This window comes from Sphaerodactylus townsendi, linkage group LG15, assembly GCF_021028975.2.
Source record: "Sphaerodactylus townsendi isolate TG3544 linkage group LG15, MPM_Stown_v2.3, whole genome shotgun sequence".
NCBI lineage: Eukaryota > Metazoa > Chordata > Lepidosauria > Squamata > Sphaerodactylidae > Sphaerodactylus > Sphaerodactylus townsendi.
Genome location: NC_059439.1, coordinates 2,158,981 through 2,180,399, shown reverse-complemented (window position 1 = coordinate 2,180,399; position 21,419 = coordinate 2,158,981). Strand labels below are relative to the sequence as shown.

The following is a 21,419-nucleotide window of genomic DNA, read 5'->3' as shown; positions in this document are numbered from 1 at the left end:
ACAATTCATCATCATCATCATCATCATCATCATCATCATCATCATCATCAATTCGACTTAATAGATTATTACAATGAGACATAAAACAAATATAATGTCTCATAAATACAATATAGTGATAAAACATTAAAATTCATTTAAAATACATTATAGCAGCGAGGTACCGAAGAATTACAGATAAAAATACGTAGCACAGATGCGTACTGAGATGACACTTAACTTAAGGCCAGGAGGGCCAGCATTGCCCCAAAATGGATGGTATCAGCGATCAGGCAATGCTGAAGGTGGCAAAACTGTCGTGGGGGCTGCAGAGGGGGTAGGCAGTCTGCGGCTGGCATCCCCAAAGGCCCGGTGGAATAACTCGGTCTTACAGGCCCTGCGGAACTTACCAAGGTCCCGCAGGGCCCGGACAGAAGATGGTAAAGCATTCCACCAGTCCACTAGGATTGATTTTCTAAAATGAAAGACGCTGGGGCCAATATTCTTCAAAAGACAGCTGAGAAGGATTTTGAGCTGTCCACAGTAACATATCCTCTCTCTCTCTCTCTCTCTCTCTCTTTCTCTCTCTCGTGTGTGTGTGTGTGTGTGTGTGTCTAGTGTCCACCTAATCTGCATAAGCAGGACGGTTATTTTTGTGACAATGAGCAGGTAAGGTTTGCTACGTCAGCACCCAGCTCACTCGTACACACGACTGCACCATCAGCAAACACCACACACCCCTTGCTAGGAGTGACTTTTGGGCCCAGTGAGCAAGGAACCCAGAAGAGCCCCGGGGGAATGCAGCTGCCACTGATAGGAATCATAAACACAGATGTTTACTAACACCCACAGTTCTCTGTGCCAAGCAAGGCTTGGGGGAAGGGGTGGGGTCCAGAAGAAGGGAAGAAAAGGAGTAAAGGTGTGTGGGATGTGGAGGCCCCCTGCGCACTGACTGCTTGCGGAGTGACTGGTTGCTTCAGAAGAAGAAGAGGAAGAGTTTGGATTTCTATCCCCCCTTTCTCCCCTGTAGGAGACTCAAAGGGGCTGACAATCTCCTTGCCCTTCCCCCCTCACAACAAACACCTTGTGAGGTAGGCTGGGCTGAGAGAGCTCTGAAGAACTGTGACTAGCCCAAGGTCACCCAGCTGGCGTGTGTGGGAGTGTACAGGCTAATCTGAACTCCCCAGACAAGCCTCCACAACTCAAGAGGCAGAGCGGGGAATCAAACCCGGTTCCTCCAGATTAGATACACGAGCTCTTAACCTCCTACGCCACTGCTGCTCCTCACAGGGTAGTTTCCCCGCAGTTTTCTAGTTACAGGGGTTGTCTTCTGCTGCGAAGGTGTTCCCAGACATGCCAGTCTGATCTGTCATTTTGCCCGCCCACCGTTTCCGTTTCGTTTTTTGTGGCGCCCGGGTGGGTCTATCAATAATGCAGTGGACCATGTCAATTGCATGGGTCTGTTGCATTATCAGGAGACCTGCAGTGTGAAAATTAAAAGCAAACCGCTCTTTCAATCCTGGCTGGAAGCGCTGTTGTGTGGATGGGGACAGGCCGGGAGGAGAGAGGAACCTCAAAGGAAGCCTAGTGCTTCCTGATTCCCTTTGCCTTCCCTGAGAAGGGAAGGAAAAGTCACTCTTTGCCCTGTGTTGGAAACAGTGGAGCTTTTCTGATCTGAGAGCGTTGACTTCCAAAGAGGCCAAAACGAGCACATAATTGAGAATCCAACCCAAAGAGAATGTGTGCTTAGGCACGATAAAAAGTGACCAATTTAGACTTGGGAAGGATTTCTGTACCACTAAGACATAGGTGTCGAACTTGCGGCCCTCCAGATGTTATGGACTACAGTTCCCATCATCATGCATGATGCCGGCAGAGGATGATGGGAACTGTAGTCCATAACATCTGGAGGGCTGCGAGTTCGACACCCCTGCGCTAAGAGGTACATAGTAGAACATAAGAACATAAGAACGAGCCAGCTGGATCAGACCAGAGTCCATCTAGTCCAGCTCTCTGCTACTCGCAGTGGCCCACCAGGTGACTTTGGGAGCTCACAGGCAGGATGTGAAAGCAATGGCCTTCTGCGGCTGTTGCTCCCGAGCACCTGGACTGTTAAGGCATTTGCAATCTCAGATCAAGGAGGATCAAGATTGGTAGCCATAAATCGACTTCTTCTCCATAAATCTGTCCAAGCCCCTTTTAAAGCTATCCAGGTTAGTGGCCATCACCACCTCCTGTGGCAGCATATTCCAAACACCAATCACACGTTGCGTGAAGAAGTGTTTCCTTTTATTAGTCCTAATTCTTCCCCCCAGCATTTTCAACGTGAGCCCCCTGGTTCTAGTATTGTGAGAAAGAGAGAAAAATTTCTTTCTGTCAACATTTTCTACCCCATGCATAATTTTATACGTTCCAAAGGGAACGTGTGCTTAGTGCAGGGCAGACCAAAAGTCATAAAAGGTCACAGACACGATAAAAACTGACCAATTTAGACTTGGGAAGGATTTTTAGACTTGGGAAGGATTTCTGTACCACTAAGACATAGGTGTTGAACTTGCGGCCCTCCAGATGTTATGGACTACAGTTCCCATCATCCCCTGCCAGCATGATGCTGGCAGGGGATGGTGGGAACTGTAGTCCATAACATCTGGAGGGCTGCAAGTTTGACACCCCTGCGCTAAGAGGTACATAGTAGGGAGCCATTTCCCCAGACCCAGTTTCTCCCTGCATTGCGGTGCCACGATGGGGTGAGCCGCTAACAGTCGCCTTCTCAAGGCCTGGCAAGAGCTGCCCCCACCCCCCCCCCCCCCCCCGCAGAATAGTTTCAAGCCCCTTTGACTGTTCCCCACAGCGGCTGGGGCTGCAAGGAACCCAGATCCGGCTCAGCTCCTTAAAAAACCGCCACGTCTAGTTCTTCACTTGGTGCCGTAACCTCGCGAGGGATGACCTGAGTCTGTTTTTGCTCTGGGGGCCACCTAGTCAAGGCAAGAGATATTCAGAAGTGGATCTCCTTTGCCTGCCTGGGTGTGTCAGGCCCTGGGATTCCTCGGAGGTCTCCCACCATCAAATACTAGCCAGGGCTGATCCTGTTTCTGAGATCCCGTGAGACCGTCCAGGCCACGTCCTGGGAGTTAGTGTTAAATTTGCCTCTGTTGGGCTACCCATCTTCTTCCTGCCCCGGCCCTTCTCCCCTGTACTGCCAAAACCGCCTTTTAAACCCCTGCCTTTTCCAAATGCAGCCAAAAGCCTCCTTGAGGAACCGAACCACGGGTCTTGTTTGGGCAGGGCCTGTGATCAGTCGATACTTTTTAAAACACAGGAAATGGTGCATATTTTTAAATATATCATCATCTTATATCTAACAGTAAAGTGTGGCCTAATGTGCAGATACTTATATCTGTGGATTGGGGCCATGCTAATATATAGCATGCAAGGGAGGGGAGGGGGCCCGGCATCTGGATATGGCCCGCCCACTCTCGCGGAGGGAGGGGAGGGGTGGCATGCAAGGGAGGGGCAGGAGGGGCCGGCATCTGGACATGGCCCACACACCCTCACGGAGGGAGGGGAGGGAGGGGTGGCATGCAAGGGAGGGGAGGGAAGGGGAGGGTGATTAATGTTGTAGTGGTTAATACAAGCTCAGTATGTCAGGAACTGGGGCCGCTGAACACACCTAGACCATGTAAATGAGAGTGATCCCATTGTCCACAACCTTGTTTTGTGACTCTCTGTTGGCTTCCACTTTCTGTTCTGCAGGGACGGTGTTACGGCGGGCGCTGTAAGACCAGGGACCACCAGTGCAATGCATTGTGGGGACATGGTAAGTAAGTGCACAGGTTTCTGTGGCCAGTCCTGAAAGGGGGGGCGAGGACTGGGCTTCTGCTCCAGACCTGGAGGCTTTGCCTTTTCAAGGTTCAGGGCCGGCAGGACACTTATATCAGTATTGCCTCCCAAATCAATCTGTGGACTGTGGATGTTGGAACCTGGATGAAAAGGTGCCGATTCTTTTGAAACCTGGTTGTATCTAGATTAGATTTTCAGTGGGAATTTGGCCTTTGTCTCCTCCTTGCGCCTAAGGGTCAGCCGAACGGTTTTGCTATGAAAAGCTGAATGTGGAAGGCACAGAGAGAGGTAACTGTGGGCGTGAGGGAAACCGCTGGGTGCCGTGCATCAAACAGTGAGTAACCTGAGATTTCTTCTTTCCCATAATGCACTGCCTTCCCTTTCTATAAAGCCCCCTTTCCCCACCTTAGCATGGAAGCAAGGGGCGGGGGGCAATGTGCTGCAAACAGCAAACTGACCTGGAGTCCCCCCCTCCTTTTGTTGCATTGTCCGTGCTCCCCCCCCCCCCAACTCAGGGACGTCTTGTGTGGATATCTACTCTGTGCCAACGTCACAGGATCTCCACGGGTTGGTGAACTTCTTGGTGAAATCACCACCATGACTTTCTACCATCAGAAACGGTATATTGACTGCAGGTAGGTGGAGCCTTCTACTTCCTAGACCGTCTCTGCTCTCTTGGGAAGGGTTGGGGGGCATCCTGAAACAGGCCTGTAAAGTCTGCCCCCCTCCCTTTCCGCCACACTCACCCCGCCAGGTAGCATAATGCCCAACAGTGGCAGGATTCAAATAATTCAACAACCGGTTCCGAAAGGACTCAGTGGTGGGATTACACCAGTTCTCTGAACGGGACAAAAAATTAGCTACCGGTTCTACGGAATAGGTGCGAATTGGCTGAATCCCAGCACACCAATAACATATTGCTTGTTCTACTTTTAGAAAATGTCTGGGAACTTGTAATGGTGTTTGCATTTTTCTAAATATATAATTTAGACGTGTATTTTTCAGAGGGAAAAACCTAAATATGTCAAAGGTACAAATGCTGTTTTCTACTGCAACCCCCCCCCCCCCATTAAATTTACATCTAGCGTTTAAGTATCTAGAAGTAGCATCCATTGACCCACTCGGTATTAATCGGTGGCAAATATTTTGCACATGCACCTCACTTCCTTAGTGGCAGGGAGTTCCAAGGGTCGACTACAACCAAAGGCAGAGCGAGGGGGAACTGCGCCTGGGGCGTATGTGCCCCCTGCGCCCCTGCTGTGGCGCTGCCCGCCCACCCCCGCCCCTTTGGCGCTATGCCACTGATGGCAACAGGATTGGTTTCTTCATGAGGACCGAATATTGGCAGCTGATACCACTTCAGCAATACTTATAAATGCACAAGTTGTTTATGTGGAAGTTTCCCAAGTTGCCTCTCGGCAGCCAGCAGATCAGCTTCTCCTTTGCGGACAAAGACTCTCTGAAGACCCTTCCCCCGTGTGTGTGAGGCTATCCCCCATTCAGATTGAAGGATTGGAGCACCTTCCTTATGAGGAGAGACTGCAGCATTTGGGGCTCTTTAGTTTAGAGAGTAGACGTCTGAGGGGGGATATGATTGAAGTCTATAAAATTATGCATGGAGTAGAAAATGCCAACAGAGAGAAATTTTTCTCTCTTTCTCACAATACTAGAACCAGGGGGCATCCATTGAAAATGCTGGGGGGAAGAATTAGGACTAATAAAAGGAAATACTTCTTCACGCAACGTGTGATTGGTGTTTGGAATATGCTGTCTCAGGAGGTGGTGATGGCCACTAACCTGGATAGCTTTAAAAAGGGCTTGGACAGATTTATGGAGGAGAAGTCGATCTCTGGCTCCCAATCTTGATCCTCCTTGATCTGAGGTTGCAAATGCCTTAGCAGACCAGGTGATCGGGAGCAACAGCCGCAGAAGGCCATTGCTTTCACCTCCTGCATGTGAGCTCCCAAAGGCACCTGGTGGGCCACTGCGAGTAGCAGAGTGCTGGACTAGATGGACTCTGGTCTGATTCAGCAGGCTAGTTCTTATGTTCTTAGTAGTCACCAGACATGAATGTTAATTGAGGCAGCGGTTACTAGCCATCTAAACCAAACACTAGCAAGTCCCTTCCAGAAATACTCGCTGCCCATCAGTAAGCAGTATTTAAAGCACTTGAGAAGGGAGAACAGAAGGGTAAGGAGGAGGGATACAGACTCTTCCCTTCCCCTGCCTGCCTGTCTGGTTGCCAGCTGGCCGGCCACTGGGAGCTGTCTCCTCCATAGCAGCAAAGAGCAATGTACAAACTAATGTACAAACAATGTACAAACTAATCAATATACGTTGTATATCTCACTGCAATAGCAATAGACATGCAATAAATTCTCAATTATTAGAAATTTTTCTATTTGGTATCAACGGACCTAAACATTCATACTTAACAATGTACATGCAAATAATATAAATCAAGTTGTTATAAACAGGTAAGTATACAATCCCTCTAAATAGTCTAAACAGAAGCCGGAGAAGTATTGATTTCATACATTCTCCCGTATCGGGCAACAGCTGTTGACCCGCAAGTGTTCATTATTCCATGAAAGCGGTAATAGTTTGTGAATCTTCTTTGTATATAGCGTCCCAACAAGTTTTTATGTGCGGGATATAACCCGTCAAATGGACCACTCACGACGTAACCGGCACAGCACAGTTTAATTCATAAATTTCATTCACTCCAATCGGTGTTGCAAATTAGCCAAGTTCTTCATTAACTTGACTCAGCAAACGTGACCCAAGACTGAGCGAAAGCCTTTGGGAATCCACAAATTGATGAAAGAGGATGTAAGTTGTCTATACAATGTAATCCTTGCAAATATGTTTAAGAATGTTATGTGGCAACATTAGAATATTGATGGAGGTATGGGTGTACCTTAAAGCTTTAAACATGTTAATATGATCTTATACTAGAAATGAGAGAGCTTCAGCTTTCGAAATGGTGGCTACATATTGAAAAGAAGATCTTTTCCTTGGGCTTCTCTTGGAAGGCCCTACAAATGCTCACTGCTCTGGAGATTTACCATCGCTTAAAGACTAGATTATTTGATCAAGAATATCAATTTCTCCTGAGCAAAGCGCAAAGCTCTTGCTCTCCAATATTCTTTGGGATTATCCCTCAGAAATCTAGCCCTGCTATATACCTGGAACAACTTGTTAATTACAATTGCAGATGGGTCATGACTAGAGCTAGGTGTAACTCTTTTCCGTCAGTGCATCTTCAAGGTCGCTTCTCTAATATTCCTCAAAATGAGCGTTGCTGTCGATTTTGTCCTGATACAAATGATACACTTTCTCATATTCTGCTTCACTGTTCAAAATATAACAACATTAGAACTGATTTGACAACTGTATTACCAACAGGATTTATGCTCCTTTCTGAGAAGATAAAAATGGCTAAGCTTCTAAATAACTCTAATGTTGAAATCTCTGAAGCTGTTGCTATATTTCTACTCTGTGTACTGCAAGTTGTGCAATAATGACCTTCTTATTGTATTGGGAATTCTTGACATGCACCGGTTTTATGCCTAATAAAGGTTTTGGATTTGGATTTGATCTTATACAGCTCTAGAGAAACATGCACTAAAACACAGGATGGATTATATAGCGTATTATGGATCAATGACAATACTGTTCTGATTTATTAGAACCCTGTATGGCTAGTCTTTGAATACAATAAGAAATAGTACACTGAGGAAGTATTCGCGGAAACGCAATCCAAACGTGCGGAGCGGTTTGCGCTTTTCTCAAAGAAGAAACCGGCGACATCATTACCCCGATTGAATGAAATTTATGAATTGAACTATGATGTGCTGGTCACAAGCTGGGTTTTCTTCTGGGCATCAGCCCCCCCTCCCCCCTTCCAGTAGTCCTTTGTGTTTCTTGGCTGGGAATGTTTTTGATGCCTTCCTTGGCACCACAGATAAGGAATCACCAGTCCCCACGCTGGTATGCCAGCTCCCTGTCTTCTGTACCTGGGCCCTTCTAGTTCTTCCTCGGCATTGTTTAAAAAGTTGTGCCTTTTCTTACGCTGGGCGTAATATCCAGTGGCGGGATCCAAAAATGTTAGTAACAGGTTTCCATGGTGGTGGGATTCAAACTGTGGCGTAGCACCAATGGGGCTGGGCGGGGCATTCCGGGGGCGGGGCATTCCTGGGCGGGGCTGTGGCAAGGACGCAGCCGCTGCGCCGGTCCTTGGGCGGGAAACGAATGCACGCAGGCGCAGGCTGCCACGCACGCCGGCGCACCTCCTGCTAGACTGCTTCAAGTTCTGCGCGCCACTGCTGAGAGGAGGGGCGTTACTAAGGCAAAAATCACCCATTAGTAACCCCCTCTCAGCACACACAAATAATGAGTAACCTACTCTCGGGAACCTGTGAGAACCTGCTGGATCCCACCTCTGGTAATATCCCCTGCCCCGCCCTGGCCCTGAGCTCTCTTTTCTCCCTCTTCTAGAGGCGGCCACGTGCAACTAGTGGATGGCACTGACCTCAGCTACGTGGAAGACGGAACGCCCTGTGGGCCCAACATGCTGTGTCTTGATCACAAATGCCTTCACGTGTCTGCCTTTAACTTCAGCACCTGCCCGGGTAGCTGGGGTGGCCAGACCTGCTCAGACCACGGGGTAAAGCTTTCGGAGTCGGCATCGGCCTCTGTGCTGCTGCGGAACCTTTTTCTCTGTGTTGCTGATTTATTTATTCATTTATATGTATGTTTTTCTCCCCCAGAGCACCTGAACGGCAGGGCGGGTTACACTGTAAGACTCATAAAAGACACTCCTACACACGCCAGCTGGGTGACCTTGGGCTAGTCACAGCTTTTCGGAGCTCTCTCAGCCCCATCTACCTCACAGGGTGTTTGTTGTGAGGGGGGAAGGGCAAGGAGATTGTCAGCCCCTTTGAGTCTCCTACAGGAGAGAAAGGGGGGATATAAATCCAAACTCCTCCTCCTCCTCCTCCTCCTCCTCTTCTTCCTTTTCCTCTTCCTCTTCCTCTTCCTCTTCCTCTTCTTCTTCTTCTTCCTCTTCCTCTTCCTCTTCCTCTTCCTCTTCTTCTTCTTCTTCTTCTTCTTCTTCTTCTTCTTCTTCTTCTTCTTCTTCTTCTTCTTCTTCTTCTTCTTCTTCTTCTTCTTCTTCTAAAAAGTCATTAAATTCCAATACAACCTAAAGCCGTGGTGGCGAACCTTTGGCACTCCAGATGTTACGGACTACAATTCCCATCAGCCCCTGCCAGCATGGCCAATTGTCTATGCTGGCAGGGGCTGATGAGAATTGTAGTCCATAACATCTGGAGTGCCAAAGGTTCGCCACCACTGACCTAAAGGCAACCACAACATGTCCAATAAAACCTGTTGAAAATTCACAAAACCTGTTTTAAAACTCCTGTTATTAGCAAAAGGGGGAGACCATCTTTTTCGTCAAAGGCCTGGGAAAATAGGTGTGTCGTTACCCATTTCCTGCAGACATACAAAGAAGATGCTTGAAGCGCCTCAGGGGGGAGATAGTTCCACAGTCTCAGGGGCATTGTTGAAAAAGCCCTCTCTTGCATTTCTACCTTTCTTTACCAGTGAAAGTTTCGGTGGCACCAGAAGGGCTGGGTTGGCTGATCTTATGGCACGGGCAGGGTGACAGGGGATATTTGGGGCCTAAACCATTTAGGCAGTGGTGGGATCCAAAAATTTTAGTAACAGGTTCCCATGGTGGTGGGATTCAAACTGTGGCGTAGCGCCAATGGGGCTGGGCGGGGCATGACGGGGGCGTGGCCGGGCATTCCGGGGACGGGGCTGTGGCAAGGATGCAGCCACTGCGCCGGTCCTTGGTGCCGGAAAGCGAGATGCACGCGCGAGTGAGCTTGCCGCATATAGCGCGCCGGATTACACCTCCTGCTAGACTGCTTCCAGTTCTGCGCACTACTGCTGAGAGGAGGGGCGTAATGAAGGCAAAAATCACGTGGCAAAATCACCCATTAGTAACCCCCTCTCGGCACACACAAATAATGAGTAACCTACTCTTGGGAACCTGTGAGAACCTGCTGGATCCCACCTCTGCATTTAGGGCTTGTTAATCAAAGATGACACCTCGAACTGGGCTTGGTAATGAATTGGCAGCCAGTGAACTTCTAAGATGGGTACGATGTGCATTTGGCCAGCAGAACATCCCAGCAGTCTTTGCTGTTGTGTTTAACACAGGAAGATGGCCCGTTTGAATGCAGATCTGGGACTGGTTTTCTGCCTGTCCATCTTGGGCCTTGTTCCTTGTGCTGCCATCTTGTTTTGTAACTGGGTGGGTGAAACCCATAGGGCTGGGCGGGTGCTTCTTTTTGAAACAACCTTAACTGGCTGGCTCAGGATCCCAGCCAGGCGCCAATGGTGAGGCAGCCTTTATGGGGGTGGCCGCTAACCCTTCCGTCTCCCTGGTTTCAGGTCTGCAGCAACGAGGGCCAATGCATCTGCTATCCCTACTGGACGGGCAAAGATTGCAGTGTTCACGACCCCACTCCAGAGCCGAAGACCACGGGGGAGACCGAGAAGTACAAGGGTGAGTGGATGGGATGAGGTCCTTGAACCTGGTCAGACGTTCCTCTTGCTTATCTAATTAGAATCATAGAGTTGGAAGGGACCACAGGGGCCATCTGGTCCAACCCCCCTGCTGCCATGCAGGAAGACACAATCAAAGCATCCTTGACAGGTGACCGACAAGCCTCTGCTTAAAAACCTCCAAAGAAGGAGACTCCACCACCCTCCGAGACATCAGAGGTGGGATCCAGCAGGTTCTCACCAGTTCCCGAGAGTGGGTTACTAATTATTTGTGTGTGCCGAGAAGGGGAGACTAATTGGGTCTGCTTTTCCGTTAGAAATTCCATTAGGTCCAAAAATCATAAAGTCCTGTTGTTTCCTATGTGGCTGGTTAGCGAAGGTAGAAAATGGGATCATTCTCCCTGTTGGGCTGTTTTAAAAACATGTTTTAGAAATATGGTAAAGTTCCTTATTTAAGGAAAGTATCCTTCTTTTGATTTCTAGAAACAAAATTAAGTATTTGAAAGTATTAAGTATTTGACAGGCAGTCAATTAGAGGAAAAGTAGTTGGCAGTAGACGATAGGACTTGCTAGAATGAGTTTAAATTATGAGCAGAAAGATAGCAGCTGGAAATTAGGAACATTTTTCTTACAGTAAGAGTTTTTTACAGTAACAGAAATTATTAATGCCCCGCCCCTGGAATGCCCGGCCACGCCCCCGTCATGTCCCGCCCAGCCCCATTGGCGCTACGCCACTGTTTGAATCCCACCACCATGGGAACCTGTTACTAAAATTTTTGGATCCCACCACTGGCCAAGGGCATCCCACTATTGAACATCTCTTACCATCAGGAAGTTCTTACTAATGTTTAGATGGAATCTCTTTTCCTGCACCTTGAACCCACGACTCCTCATCCTGGTCTCTGGAGCAGCAGCAAACAAACTTGCTGCAACTTCAACGTGACGTCCCTTCAGATATTGAAACGTGGCTATCGTGTCACCCCTGACCCTTCTCTTCTCCAGACTACTGCTTAGCAGGTGTCTTGCAGCTGATCCAGAAGGCTTGCATTAAAGCTTGGTTTTATTTTATTTTTTTCTTTATAAAGACTAGACTTTCTTGCTCCATTAGACCTCCCGTCCATTAAGTGTTCTTCAGTGGCCTGTCACATTTATGACTCATATTTGTGGGGAAAAAAAGGTTACAGAGAAAGTAACCATGTTGACCCAAGGCAAAATCCAAAAAAGAAATACACTCCATTTAATAAGGCCAACAAAAATACCACAAAACTATGTGTGAGCTGTTGAGTTCAGTAGAATTTTTCCTCAGTGAAGAAAAATAGATGTTTTAGGTAGTGATGCTTGAATATTTGCCAATTTGACTTGTTTTATGTTCAGTTACAGACAGTGATCTAAAATCTTGCACAGGTGTCAAACTCGCGGCCCTCCAGATGTTATGGACTACAGTTCCCATGATGCTGGCAGGGGATGATGGGAACTGTAGTCCATAACATCTGGAGGGGCACGAGTTTGACACCTATAGTTGTTTTGTAAGCGTTCCAGAGGTTGCACCAGTGGTGGGGTTCAGCAGGTCCACACCACTTCGGCAGAACCAGTCGTTAAAATGCTGCTTGTAAACAACCAGTTGTGAAATTATTTGAACCCCAAATAATTGGACTTGCACCCTTCACCATTTTCCTCTATAGCCACACAGGAGACTGTCACCGGCTCTCCACACAAGGGCATTGTCGTAGCATAAGCATAAGCATAAGCATAAGCATTTTATTGTCATTGTGCACGCACAACGAAATTTACAGCAGCATTCCTCGATGCACACAATTTCAGACTCATACATCATCCTCACTTTCCCCTTCCTCCACCCATCCCTACACAGCCCCAAATACATCAATATGAAGCTTGGCGGAGTTTAGCATGGCCACAGCTCTGGGGAGTAGAAGCTGTCTCTAAGCCTCTTTGTCCCTGGTTCTGAGACTCCTTGTATCGATCACCATAGAATGGTGTAGTCGTGCGGTCAGCGTAAGAGCGAGACGAGGCCTTGGGAGATGTATCTGGTGGAGATCGCCAGCCGCGGGAGACCGGAGGTCCGTGTTCCTAGCGAGTCTCCCGTCTGCCGGTTCCTGGCACCTTTTATTGTTATCCTATTGGGGGCGTGTAGGAGGGAGGACCGGGGGGAGTTCCGGGAGAGCGGGAGGAGTGAGGGAGATCATCATGTGATGCATGATCTCATCTGGCTACGATCTTGAGGAGCGAATCAAGTGAGCCTAATCCTCACCTGGGGGGCAGACCGTGTCCCTGTGATGATTGAGTCAGACAGTTCATGACCCGTGACTCATGGGGGGGGATGAGGAGTGGAAGTGCGATGCGACCGTGGCCTTGGAGTCAGATTAAGCGTCCCCAACGTTCTACTCTGGCACTGCTGGAGTCGTGAGTGCACTACTACATCTCCTCCTTTTTTACATTTTAGAAAGCGGGGGGAGCGGCACGCTAAGGGGTGATTTAAAGGGGCGCTTGTCTCCTCCGCAGCTTAGCCAAGGATTGACCAAGCTGCTTGTGTAACGATAGAACAGTTGGTAGCGGGGTAAAGAAATTCGAGGGGCCCTGTACACCGCGTTACGAGGCAATATTAGACACGCATTGAGCGAAACAGAATCCGATAATAAGGCACACAATTAAGCGGTAGAGCTGTACAATAGCACTCAGCCATCCTCCCGACAGTAGCTCCAGAGGGCTGACCACCATTGGGGCAAAACAGAGTACGTCAGATTTGTTACAGCTTCTTGCAGCTCACGCACTTTCGTAATGAATCAACTGCGAATTATCCAGAAAGATTAAAACAACACATATTATGTACATTCTCACAACCTTGGTGGTGTAACAACAACAAGTAATGTCAATAGCGGTACGGTGTCTAGGAATTGGCTTGTGAAGTTCCTGCTGCTCGGGAGGCCAGGGCATCCAGAAGCGGTGGAGGCAGAGTTGATGGACTTCGCATGAGGCACAGGCCAGCCCGGCCAATAGTCTTAGCATTGTAGGAAGCGAGTCCGGGGACTCCCACACTAGGGAAGTTGCGAGGGAGGCGAACTCAGCTTGGGAGAGGGCGACCGATAAGCTCCAACAGGAGGAATTGAGAGGCAGAAGCGGAGCGGCGGCGTCCGAGCTCAGGTGGAGCCTGGGAGGTAGAAGAGCCGATGGTGAGGCTGACTGAGAGCAACAAAGAGTTCCAGCAGAGAGTCGAACGGGGATATAGTTAAGCGTTCTCTCCCCGCAGGTCCAGAACCAGCCCCTGGGGAGCAGGATGTTTCCGAACACCCGGGGAATGTACTCCATGTGTGTGCAGTTCCAACTGGCCGAGCAGACGAATGGGCCCGAGGTCGGTTCCCCGTTTAGCTGCGCCGGTGATGCTGGCGCCCAGGTGTTGGAATAAGTAGTTAGCGACAGTCTTGGTGACAAGGGAGAAAGCGCCAGCCGGGAGGGTTTGGGCGGCGGGTCCCCAGTAAAGCTCATAGAGTATCTGATAGTTGAGGCATTCCTTGAAGGGGCTCAGCCCGAACTCCGCTAGGAAGTCTCCAGGTACTTTGCAGGCGAGGCAGAGCAGGAAGGACCTTAGCAGGCTCCCGACTCACAAGTACTGGCCCAGGCAGAAGGATGAGACGTTAGCAGCGGCAGCAAGCTGCTCCCAGATATTTGGTCTGGTGAAAGCTTCGCCAGGGGGTGGCCGATAGCCATCGGCAGGAGAACGCTTAGAGCGAGCAAAGGATGGTGGTACAGCTGAGTTGGTGGTATTGATCGCAAAGAGAGCGGCACAGAGGTTCAGTGTCTCGGAATGGTCTTGCTGGCGCAGCAGCGCTAGAGCTAGCTGGCTGATGGTAGCCTTGGCGTCTCCCCAGGTCATTCGGGTCTTTAGGCATTAGCGACGGCGTTCCTGTTGAGATCGCTGGGCAGGATCCTCTAGAGAGATGGGTTCCATCTCCGGGATGGGGTTGGTTTCCTCCTGGCGCGATTCCATGGGTTGGCCTGTCGTGGCGAATCGGAGTCCACGGGACTGTAGGAAGAGGGACTGAAACACACCCCCCTTTCCCAGGTTACGGGGGGGGCCGGGTCCCGCCAGGCTCAGTTCTAGAGCGGATGGCGGGAGATTGGGATCGAGTTAGTGTTTAGATTTAATATGGGAAGGAAGAAGGCTTGTTTTGCAGCCTGTGAAGGTTGCTTTTAATGCAACCCTCCTGGGGGCCGCCTACACTCCTCTTTCTTTAGTTGTTTGACAGGGAGGGCAGGAGGTAGGCGACCCTGGTGGGAATTGGCTTCAGAGCGTCATCAGGGTGCGTCAAGGCGAGGGTCCGAGCCTCGAGGGGGGAGGGAACAGGCGGGTCCTGGGGGGATTGTGGGTATGCATGCTTAATCAGCAACACAAAGGGGGCTTTGGAAGCACCTTTTGGGGGGATGGGTGCATCCGGGGAGTGAAGCAGTCCGGCAATTAGAGGCAAATTTCTCGCACACACGAAGGAAAAAGGAAGGGGGGGTTTCTTTGCAAGGGAGTTGCACTTACCGTGACCTTGGTGGCTAATGCAGGAAGCGGGATGGTGCTAAATTTTGTGATCGAATTATCCCGGGGGGTTGCCGCCCGCCGAGACCGCTCCTTAAGGGGCGGCTTCGGCCGAGCGTGGCAAACACCACCCACCCAAATCTTGAGAGGATCTGTGTTTGCAGCAACCCCTTGTGGGTATTAGGGGCATAATGGCGGCAGCCCCTTTTTAAACTGGGGCCTGTCCTGACAGTGCTACGGTATCAGGACGGGCCCAGATTTTAATCCAGGGAGGGCCAGTCAGCCAATTGGCCCTCCCGCCTTTACTGGTCGAAAAACAGAAGGAAAAGAGGAGGGGAGAGGGAAACAGTTTTCCTGCGGAAACTAAAAAATAATTTCGGGGGGCAAGATTGGGATCAACGACCTGCGACGGCTTTACCCGTCCCAGACCAGAGTCGTTTTGACCTGACTCATGAGGTCCCTTCCCCAGAGGTTGACATGGATGTCCAAAATGATGGGGCGGACTGTGAGCTGCCGCTCAAGTCCTGGGCTGTTGACCGTGAGCGGGCGGATGCTCTGTCTCGCGGTTTGTCTCCCCCCCACCCCCCAGATGTGCGGGCAGGCTTCGGTCGGCCACTGGTCGGGCCACTCGGCTGCTCTGATGACGGTAACATCAGCGCCGGTGTCCACCAGGCCCTTGAACTTACATCCTTCTATGGCGAGCTCCAGATATGGACGGGAGCTCCCGATAGGCGTCTCCACCGCTGCGACGGTGGCGTAGGCTGCGCCATGTTGGCTGCCGGGGCTCGTAGCCTTTATTGGGTCGGCAGCGGGCAGCGCATGGGGCAAGAGAATCAGCTGAGCGCAGCTGGCTCCGGCGGGCAGCTCCTGTGGGATGTTTGTCCAGACCTGGAGGTGGATGGGTCCTTGGTGTGTGGAGTCGATCACTCCGGGGACGATGAACAGTCCCTGTTCAGCGGCAGAGGCCTTTGGCAGCACTAGCCCAATTGTCCCGGTAGGGATGGGCTCATCATACTGGGTTGGGGCGACAAGAACCTCGTGGGGGAACTTAAAGGAGATGGGCTGGGTGCATGTGAGCGAGATGCCACGAGAGGGGGGTGGTTTTGGCCGGGGCCTTGGCGTTTGGGCCTGCTCTAGTACTCTCCTCCTTGGTCCTGGGCTGGGGAGACGCCCGGGCGGGAGTTTCCCGACGGGCAGTCGTTTCTCCAATGGAAGCCCTTCTGGCAACGTGGGCACCGGGTTTTAGGTGGCCTTCTCCTCCTGGGGGAGGACCCTCCTCCATCGGGGTTGTAGGCCCCCCCACCGGGCTGCCTACACTCCCTTCGGAAGTGTCCGGGTCTGCCGCAGTTAAAGCAGTCATCCTGAGACTGTCTCCCACCGGTGGAGAGTGCTGCGGCGAGGAGGCTAGCTTGGTGGGCGGAGGACCCGATGTCCTGGCAAGCCTTAAGCATGTCGGCCAGTTCAGGATTTTTGCCCAGGCCCGTGATTGCTCTGCGGCACTCCGTGGAAGCGTTCTCTTTTGCGAGGTGCATGAGGAGCTCGTTTTGGGCCTCCTCGCTATCTACCTGCCTCTTGAGCGCTTCCTGGAGCCTGTTCACAAATTCGGCATAGGGCTCTTGGGGTTTTTGCCGGATGGAGGAGAAACTCTGGGTTGGCTGGCCGGCATTGGGGACTTTGACAAATGCCTTATAGGCGCACTCGGAGGCGACCGTAAGGGTGGCCTCAGGCAGGACAATCTGATCGTTGGGATTGGCAAAAGCATCGAAACCGTAAAGCTGAGCGGCGGTGTAGGCGCCGCCAGAGGTGGCTGCTCTGTTGAAGCACTGCTGGCGGAACTCACTTTCCCAGACCACAAATTGCGCAGGGCTCAGGAGCATGCGAAAGGTGGTCTTCCAGTCATCTGGAACCATTAGGTGGTTCCTGGCGATGGCCTCCAGCATGCCTCTCACGTAGGGGCTAGTGACTCCTACGTCCCGCATTGCTTTGCGGAGCTCGGTAAGGATGTTATAGCTTAGGGGGCGGTACTCGACAACCCGCCGGATGACGCCATCCTCCCCCTCAGTATCTGTGAAGTGGATGGGGCACAATGCAAGAATCTCGGCATCGTCTTCTGTCAGGGTTTCTTTCTTCTGCAGATCGTGGCTAATACGCTCTGCGAGAGTTTTGAAACCCGCGCCATTACGTGGCGCTGACGGAGGTGCAGTGGCTTCGGGAAATGAAGGCGGAGCAAGGGGAGGGGGCGACTGAGCCGCGGGAGAGTTTGAGTTGGGTGAAGGAGCGAGGGGGGCAGAAGGAGGACAGGCGTCCAATTTAGTGGATAGAGAAAATTCCGGGGTTGAAATTGAAGGTGAAAGATCGAAAGGAGGGCGGCCTACAGCAAGGGAGCCATAGGTCTGCAGGCTGATGGCGACAAAACATTGTCTCCACGTCAGTAGCAGCGACATCGGCGCGCGAGGCTCTGTGCGAAGAGTGCGCCCGATGTTTTCCCAGTCCTTAAGATTCAATGTCCCCCCCTCTGGGTACCATGGACACTGAGCTTCAATCTCCTCAACCAATTTGCGCAGCTCCCTTCTCTTTACGGGGACCCTGCCGCATTTCGTTAACGCTTTCAGTTCGTCAACGTGCTTGTCATAAGCCCTGCTTTTGCAAGCTCCCATACTCACCGGTGTTCCGTCGGACGAGAGAGTGTCCTAGGACGCGTGTCTCTGGATACGCCGATCCAGAGGACAGGCGATACCGAAACGGTGGTCCCTGGATGCGCCGATCCAGCGGACTTCGGTATCGCGGCCCTTCCCCAGGCGACGGTGAGCAGGGTGGAGGTTCGAGGATTCCCGGGTTTCGGCACCAGCTTGTAGTCGACCCACGCGGTCAGCGTAAGAACGAGACGAGACGCGGAGATAACATCTGGTGGAGATCGCCAGCAGCGGGAGACCGGAGGTCCGTGTTCCTAGCGAGTCTCCCGTCTGCCGGTTCCTGGCACCTTTTATTGTTATCCTATTGGGGGCGTGTAGGAGGGAGGACCGGGGGGAGTTCCGGGAGAGCGGGAGGTCGGGAGATCATCATGTGATGCATGATCTCATCTGGCTACGTGCGGAGAGGAGCGTACGCGTCTGAGCCTAATCCTCACCTGGGGGCAAGACCATTGTCCCTGCGCCCGGTGATTGAGTCAGACAGTTCATGACCCGTGACTCATGGGGGGATGAGGAGTGGGGGTGCGATGCGACCGGCAAGGCCGCAGGTCCGTTGGCGTCCCAACGTTCTACTACGGTACTGCTGGGTCGGCAGTGCACTACTACAAGATGGTAACAGTTTAAAAAGAGAGTGTGCTGGATGAGACGGGTCTCTCAGAATATTTTGGGCTTTATTTAGGCTTCGGGAATTATAGATTTCTTCCAAGGAGGGGAGAGGGCAGCCGATAATCCTTTGTGCAGTAGTGATCACCCTTTGGAGCACCTTCCTATCTGCCACTGTGCAACTGGAGAACCATACACAGATGCAGTAGGTTAGGACACTCTCTATAGCACAGCGGTAAAAGGACACCAGAAGTTTTCCATCTAGTTGTTGCTTCCTTAAAAGTCTCAGAAAGTACAGTCTTTGCTGGGCCTTCTTAACCACCGCGGCAGTCTGTACGCCCCAGGTTAAGTCCTCTTTAATCATAACGCCCAGAAATTTAAAACTAGCCACCCGCTCCACTTGATCTCCATTTATAGTCAAGGGCTGAATTTCTGATCAAGGTGAACTGCTCCCCTTGCTGCGTAACTGCAGGCAGCTGTTCAGACAAATCAGTAGATCACGCACAAATCATATATAACAGACATAAATAAATGCTGTATTCCAATAAAATCTTGCCCTCCGATATTCGTCTTAGTTGTCCTTAGTGACTCGAACGGCCACCAGTCAGTTTGAATCAGCAGTGTTTTTACTCACACTTAGTTATGCAAAAAAGTGATCCAGACTGTTTGGCAAGCATTCACAGCTGTTCAGTACCGACCAACAGACTGAGAGATCACCTTGTATCTGATCCCAAGAAGTTCAGCTGTCAACCATATCTGTTTATGGCCAATCTTGTAAGCTTCCTAGCATGTTTGCATCAATAAAATGGTGCCGAGGTAGAGCCAGTGTCAGGTTACAGCTTTGGTTTTCTGGGAAGAAGACTCTAAAAACCAGGAATTGATCCTTCTAAGGTTTGGTATCCATTATATTTAGAACTATGAGGCAACATGGTAGAAGTGTTTAAGACAGGGGTCTGCAACCAGAGGTGGGATCCAGCAGGTTCTCACAGGTTCCCGAGAGTAGGTTACTAATTATTTGTGTGTGCTGAGAGGGGGTTACTAACTGGTGATTTTGCCACGTGATTTTTGCCTTCGTTACGCCCCTCCTCTCAGCAGTAGCGCGCAGAACTTGAAGCAGTCTAGCAGGAGGTGCACCGGCGTGCGTGGCAGCCTGCGCCTGCGTGCATTCATTTCCCGCCCAAGGACTGGCGCAGTGGCTGCGTCCTTGCCCCAGCCCCGCCCAGGAATGCCCTGCCCCCAGAATGCCCGGCCCCGCCCCTGTCGTGCCCTGCCCAGCCCCATTGGCGCTATGCCACAGTTTGAATCCCACCACCATGGGAACCTGTTACTAACATTTTTGGACCCCACCACTGTCTGCAACCTGTGGCTCTCCAGATGATCATGGACTACAAATCCCATCAGCCCCTGCCAGCATCGCCAATTGGTTCTCTCAGCCCACATGGAGGCTGGCAATGGCAAACGACCTCCAAATGCCTCTTGTCTCGAAAACCTTCTGGGTTTTTCTGCTGTGTCTTGATGACACTTTTCACCACCGCATATTTAGACCTGGGGAGTCTTGGCAGATATCACAAGGTCCATTTCCTCGCCCAGCTGCTCTGCTTTCAGCCCAGTGCGGTTCCTGTTGAAGAAAATTGTAGTTCTAGCATTATTTTTTCAAAATCTCAGAAACCTCAAGGAGATGGATGATTGCAGCAGCCTTGAGCCTGTATTTAACTCTCTCTCTCTCTCTTTTCTGACGTTCCCCCTCCAGCGTAGACTGATCTGCATCCAGACGCTGCACATCGCACGATCGATCGCACGCTCTCCTGCTCGCCTTGACGCTTTCTGCTCTCTTTTTCTCCACAGGCCCCAGCGGAACCAACATAATTATCGGCTCCATTGCGGGAGCCATCCTGGTTGCTGCTATTGTCCTCGGTGGCACCGGATGGGGATTTAAGTAAGCAGCGTCGACCTGCACGTGACGTGCCTCCTGGATTGCGGTGCCCTTGCGCTGTGTTGCCTGGGGGCTGCCTCTCGCATGCTCTGCACCAGGTGCTCTTTGCAGGGGATCCCTTGAGCTCCTGCACTCACCGGGGGAGGAGGGGGGCCGAGCCCCAGAGAAGCCTGCTGATCCCAAACACCAGCTTTGGCCATTTCTCTTCGGGTGGATTCACACAATCGTGATTTGCATGCAGCTGTTGCCGTTGTCTGGCAAGAGGTTGCTCTGGTTCTTCCCTGGGGAAGACCTGGGGGAACCCCCCCCCCTTGACTTGGTCAAGGAGTTCGGTCTTGCTTGAGGCTGCCTCCCTCTTTCTTCTCTGCAGAAAAAGGGGACGCTGGGGGTGGATTGAAAGTGCGGCTAAGATGTTTTCCGGCAGGAAAGCGGCCGTCAGAGGATGCAAATTGGTGGTTGGTGCAATTCCTTTATCATCACGGCAATGGGGCACTGACTGGTTGTGTGTATCCACCTGCTGACGCATAAGGGATGGCTGCCAGAGACACAGGGTGGGTGGGTTTGGTCAGAGTCAAAGGGACACTCAGCTTTTGGGAAGGCCGTTTTATAGAGGTGTTTTGTAGCGCCACCCCTCCGACCTGCCCTTCTGCACAAGGTTCGGCTACCCTTTTGGGAGCTCACTTTTGAAAGACATGTTTGCCGTGTTTGTTCTAGACATCTTGATGCATATTATATAGTCAGAAGGCCGTGCCTTGAAGCCAGAGTCAGAATTAACAAAAGCATGTCTTAGGTTGACTCTGCACTTGCGTTATCGACCTGAGTTCGAGCTGCGTTCGACCTAAGTGCTCCGCACAACCACTGGGATCGACGTGGTTTTGTACCAGCTTCGCCCCGTGTAACGGTCCAATTTCCGACTCCAGTTGGGAACGATTACTTTTTCAGGGAACCCCGCTCAAACTCAGCTCGATTCCAGTAAAGCGCGGAATCTCTGGTGCCAGGAGTCCCCCATTCAGCCAATCACAGCTGAGTGTTTCGGGCATGCGTACAGCTGGCCAATCAAAAACCGCCACCCTCGTCCCTCCATTCCTGTGGCAGTTTTTTTAATAATGTGTGTGGGGATAGACGGAACATGGCCGTAGAACAGTAGCCAATCGGAACAGAGTGGCGAAGAGGCACTGGATGATCCCACCCTCCGAGCTGGGATCAAGCTGGTTGCAGTGCGGAACAACAATGGCTTCGACCTAGGTCAGTACCC

General features: G+C 51.1%; 1 protein-coding gene across 1 annotated transcript in view; it reads left to right on the top strand.

Annotated features, from left to right (window-relative positions):
* LOC125444855 (disintegrin and metalloproteinase domain-containing protein 11-like) overlaps positions 1–21,066 on the top strand; it is a 22,612-nt gene extending 1,546 nt beyond the window's left edge. Inside the window, exons 2-8 of the mRNA XM_048517582.1 lie at positions 598–648; positions 3,733–3,796; positions 4,054–4,153; positions 4,335–4,454; positions 8,320–8,488; positions 10,285–10,399; positions 20,077–21,066. Of these exons, the coding sequence (XP_048373539.1) occupies positions 598–648; positions 3,733–3,796; positions 4,054–4,153; positions 4,335–4,454; positions 8,320–8,488; positions 10,285–10,399; positions 20,077–20,171 (714 nt within the window). The 3' untranslated portion in view covers positions 20,172–21,066. The remainder of the gene's footprint in view (positions 1–597; positions 649–3,732; positions 3,797–4,053; positions 4,154–4,334; positions 4,455–8,319; positions 8,489–10,284; positions 10,400–20,076) is intronic.
* The last annotated feature ends 353 nt before the right edge of the window (positions 21,067–21,419 follow it).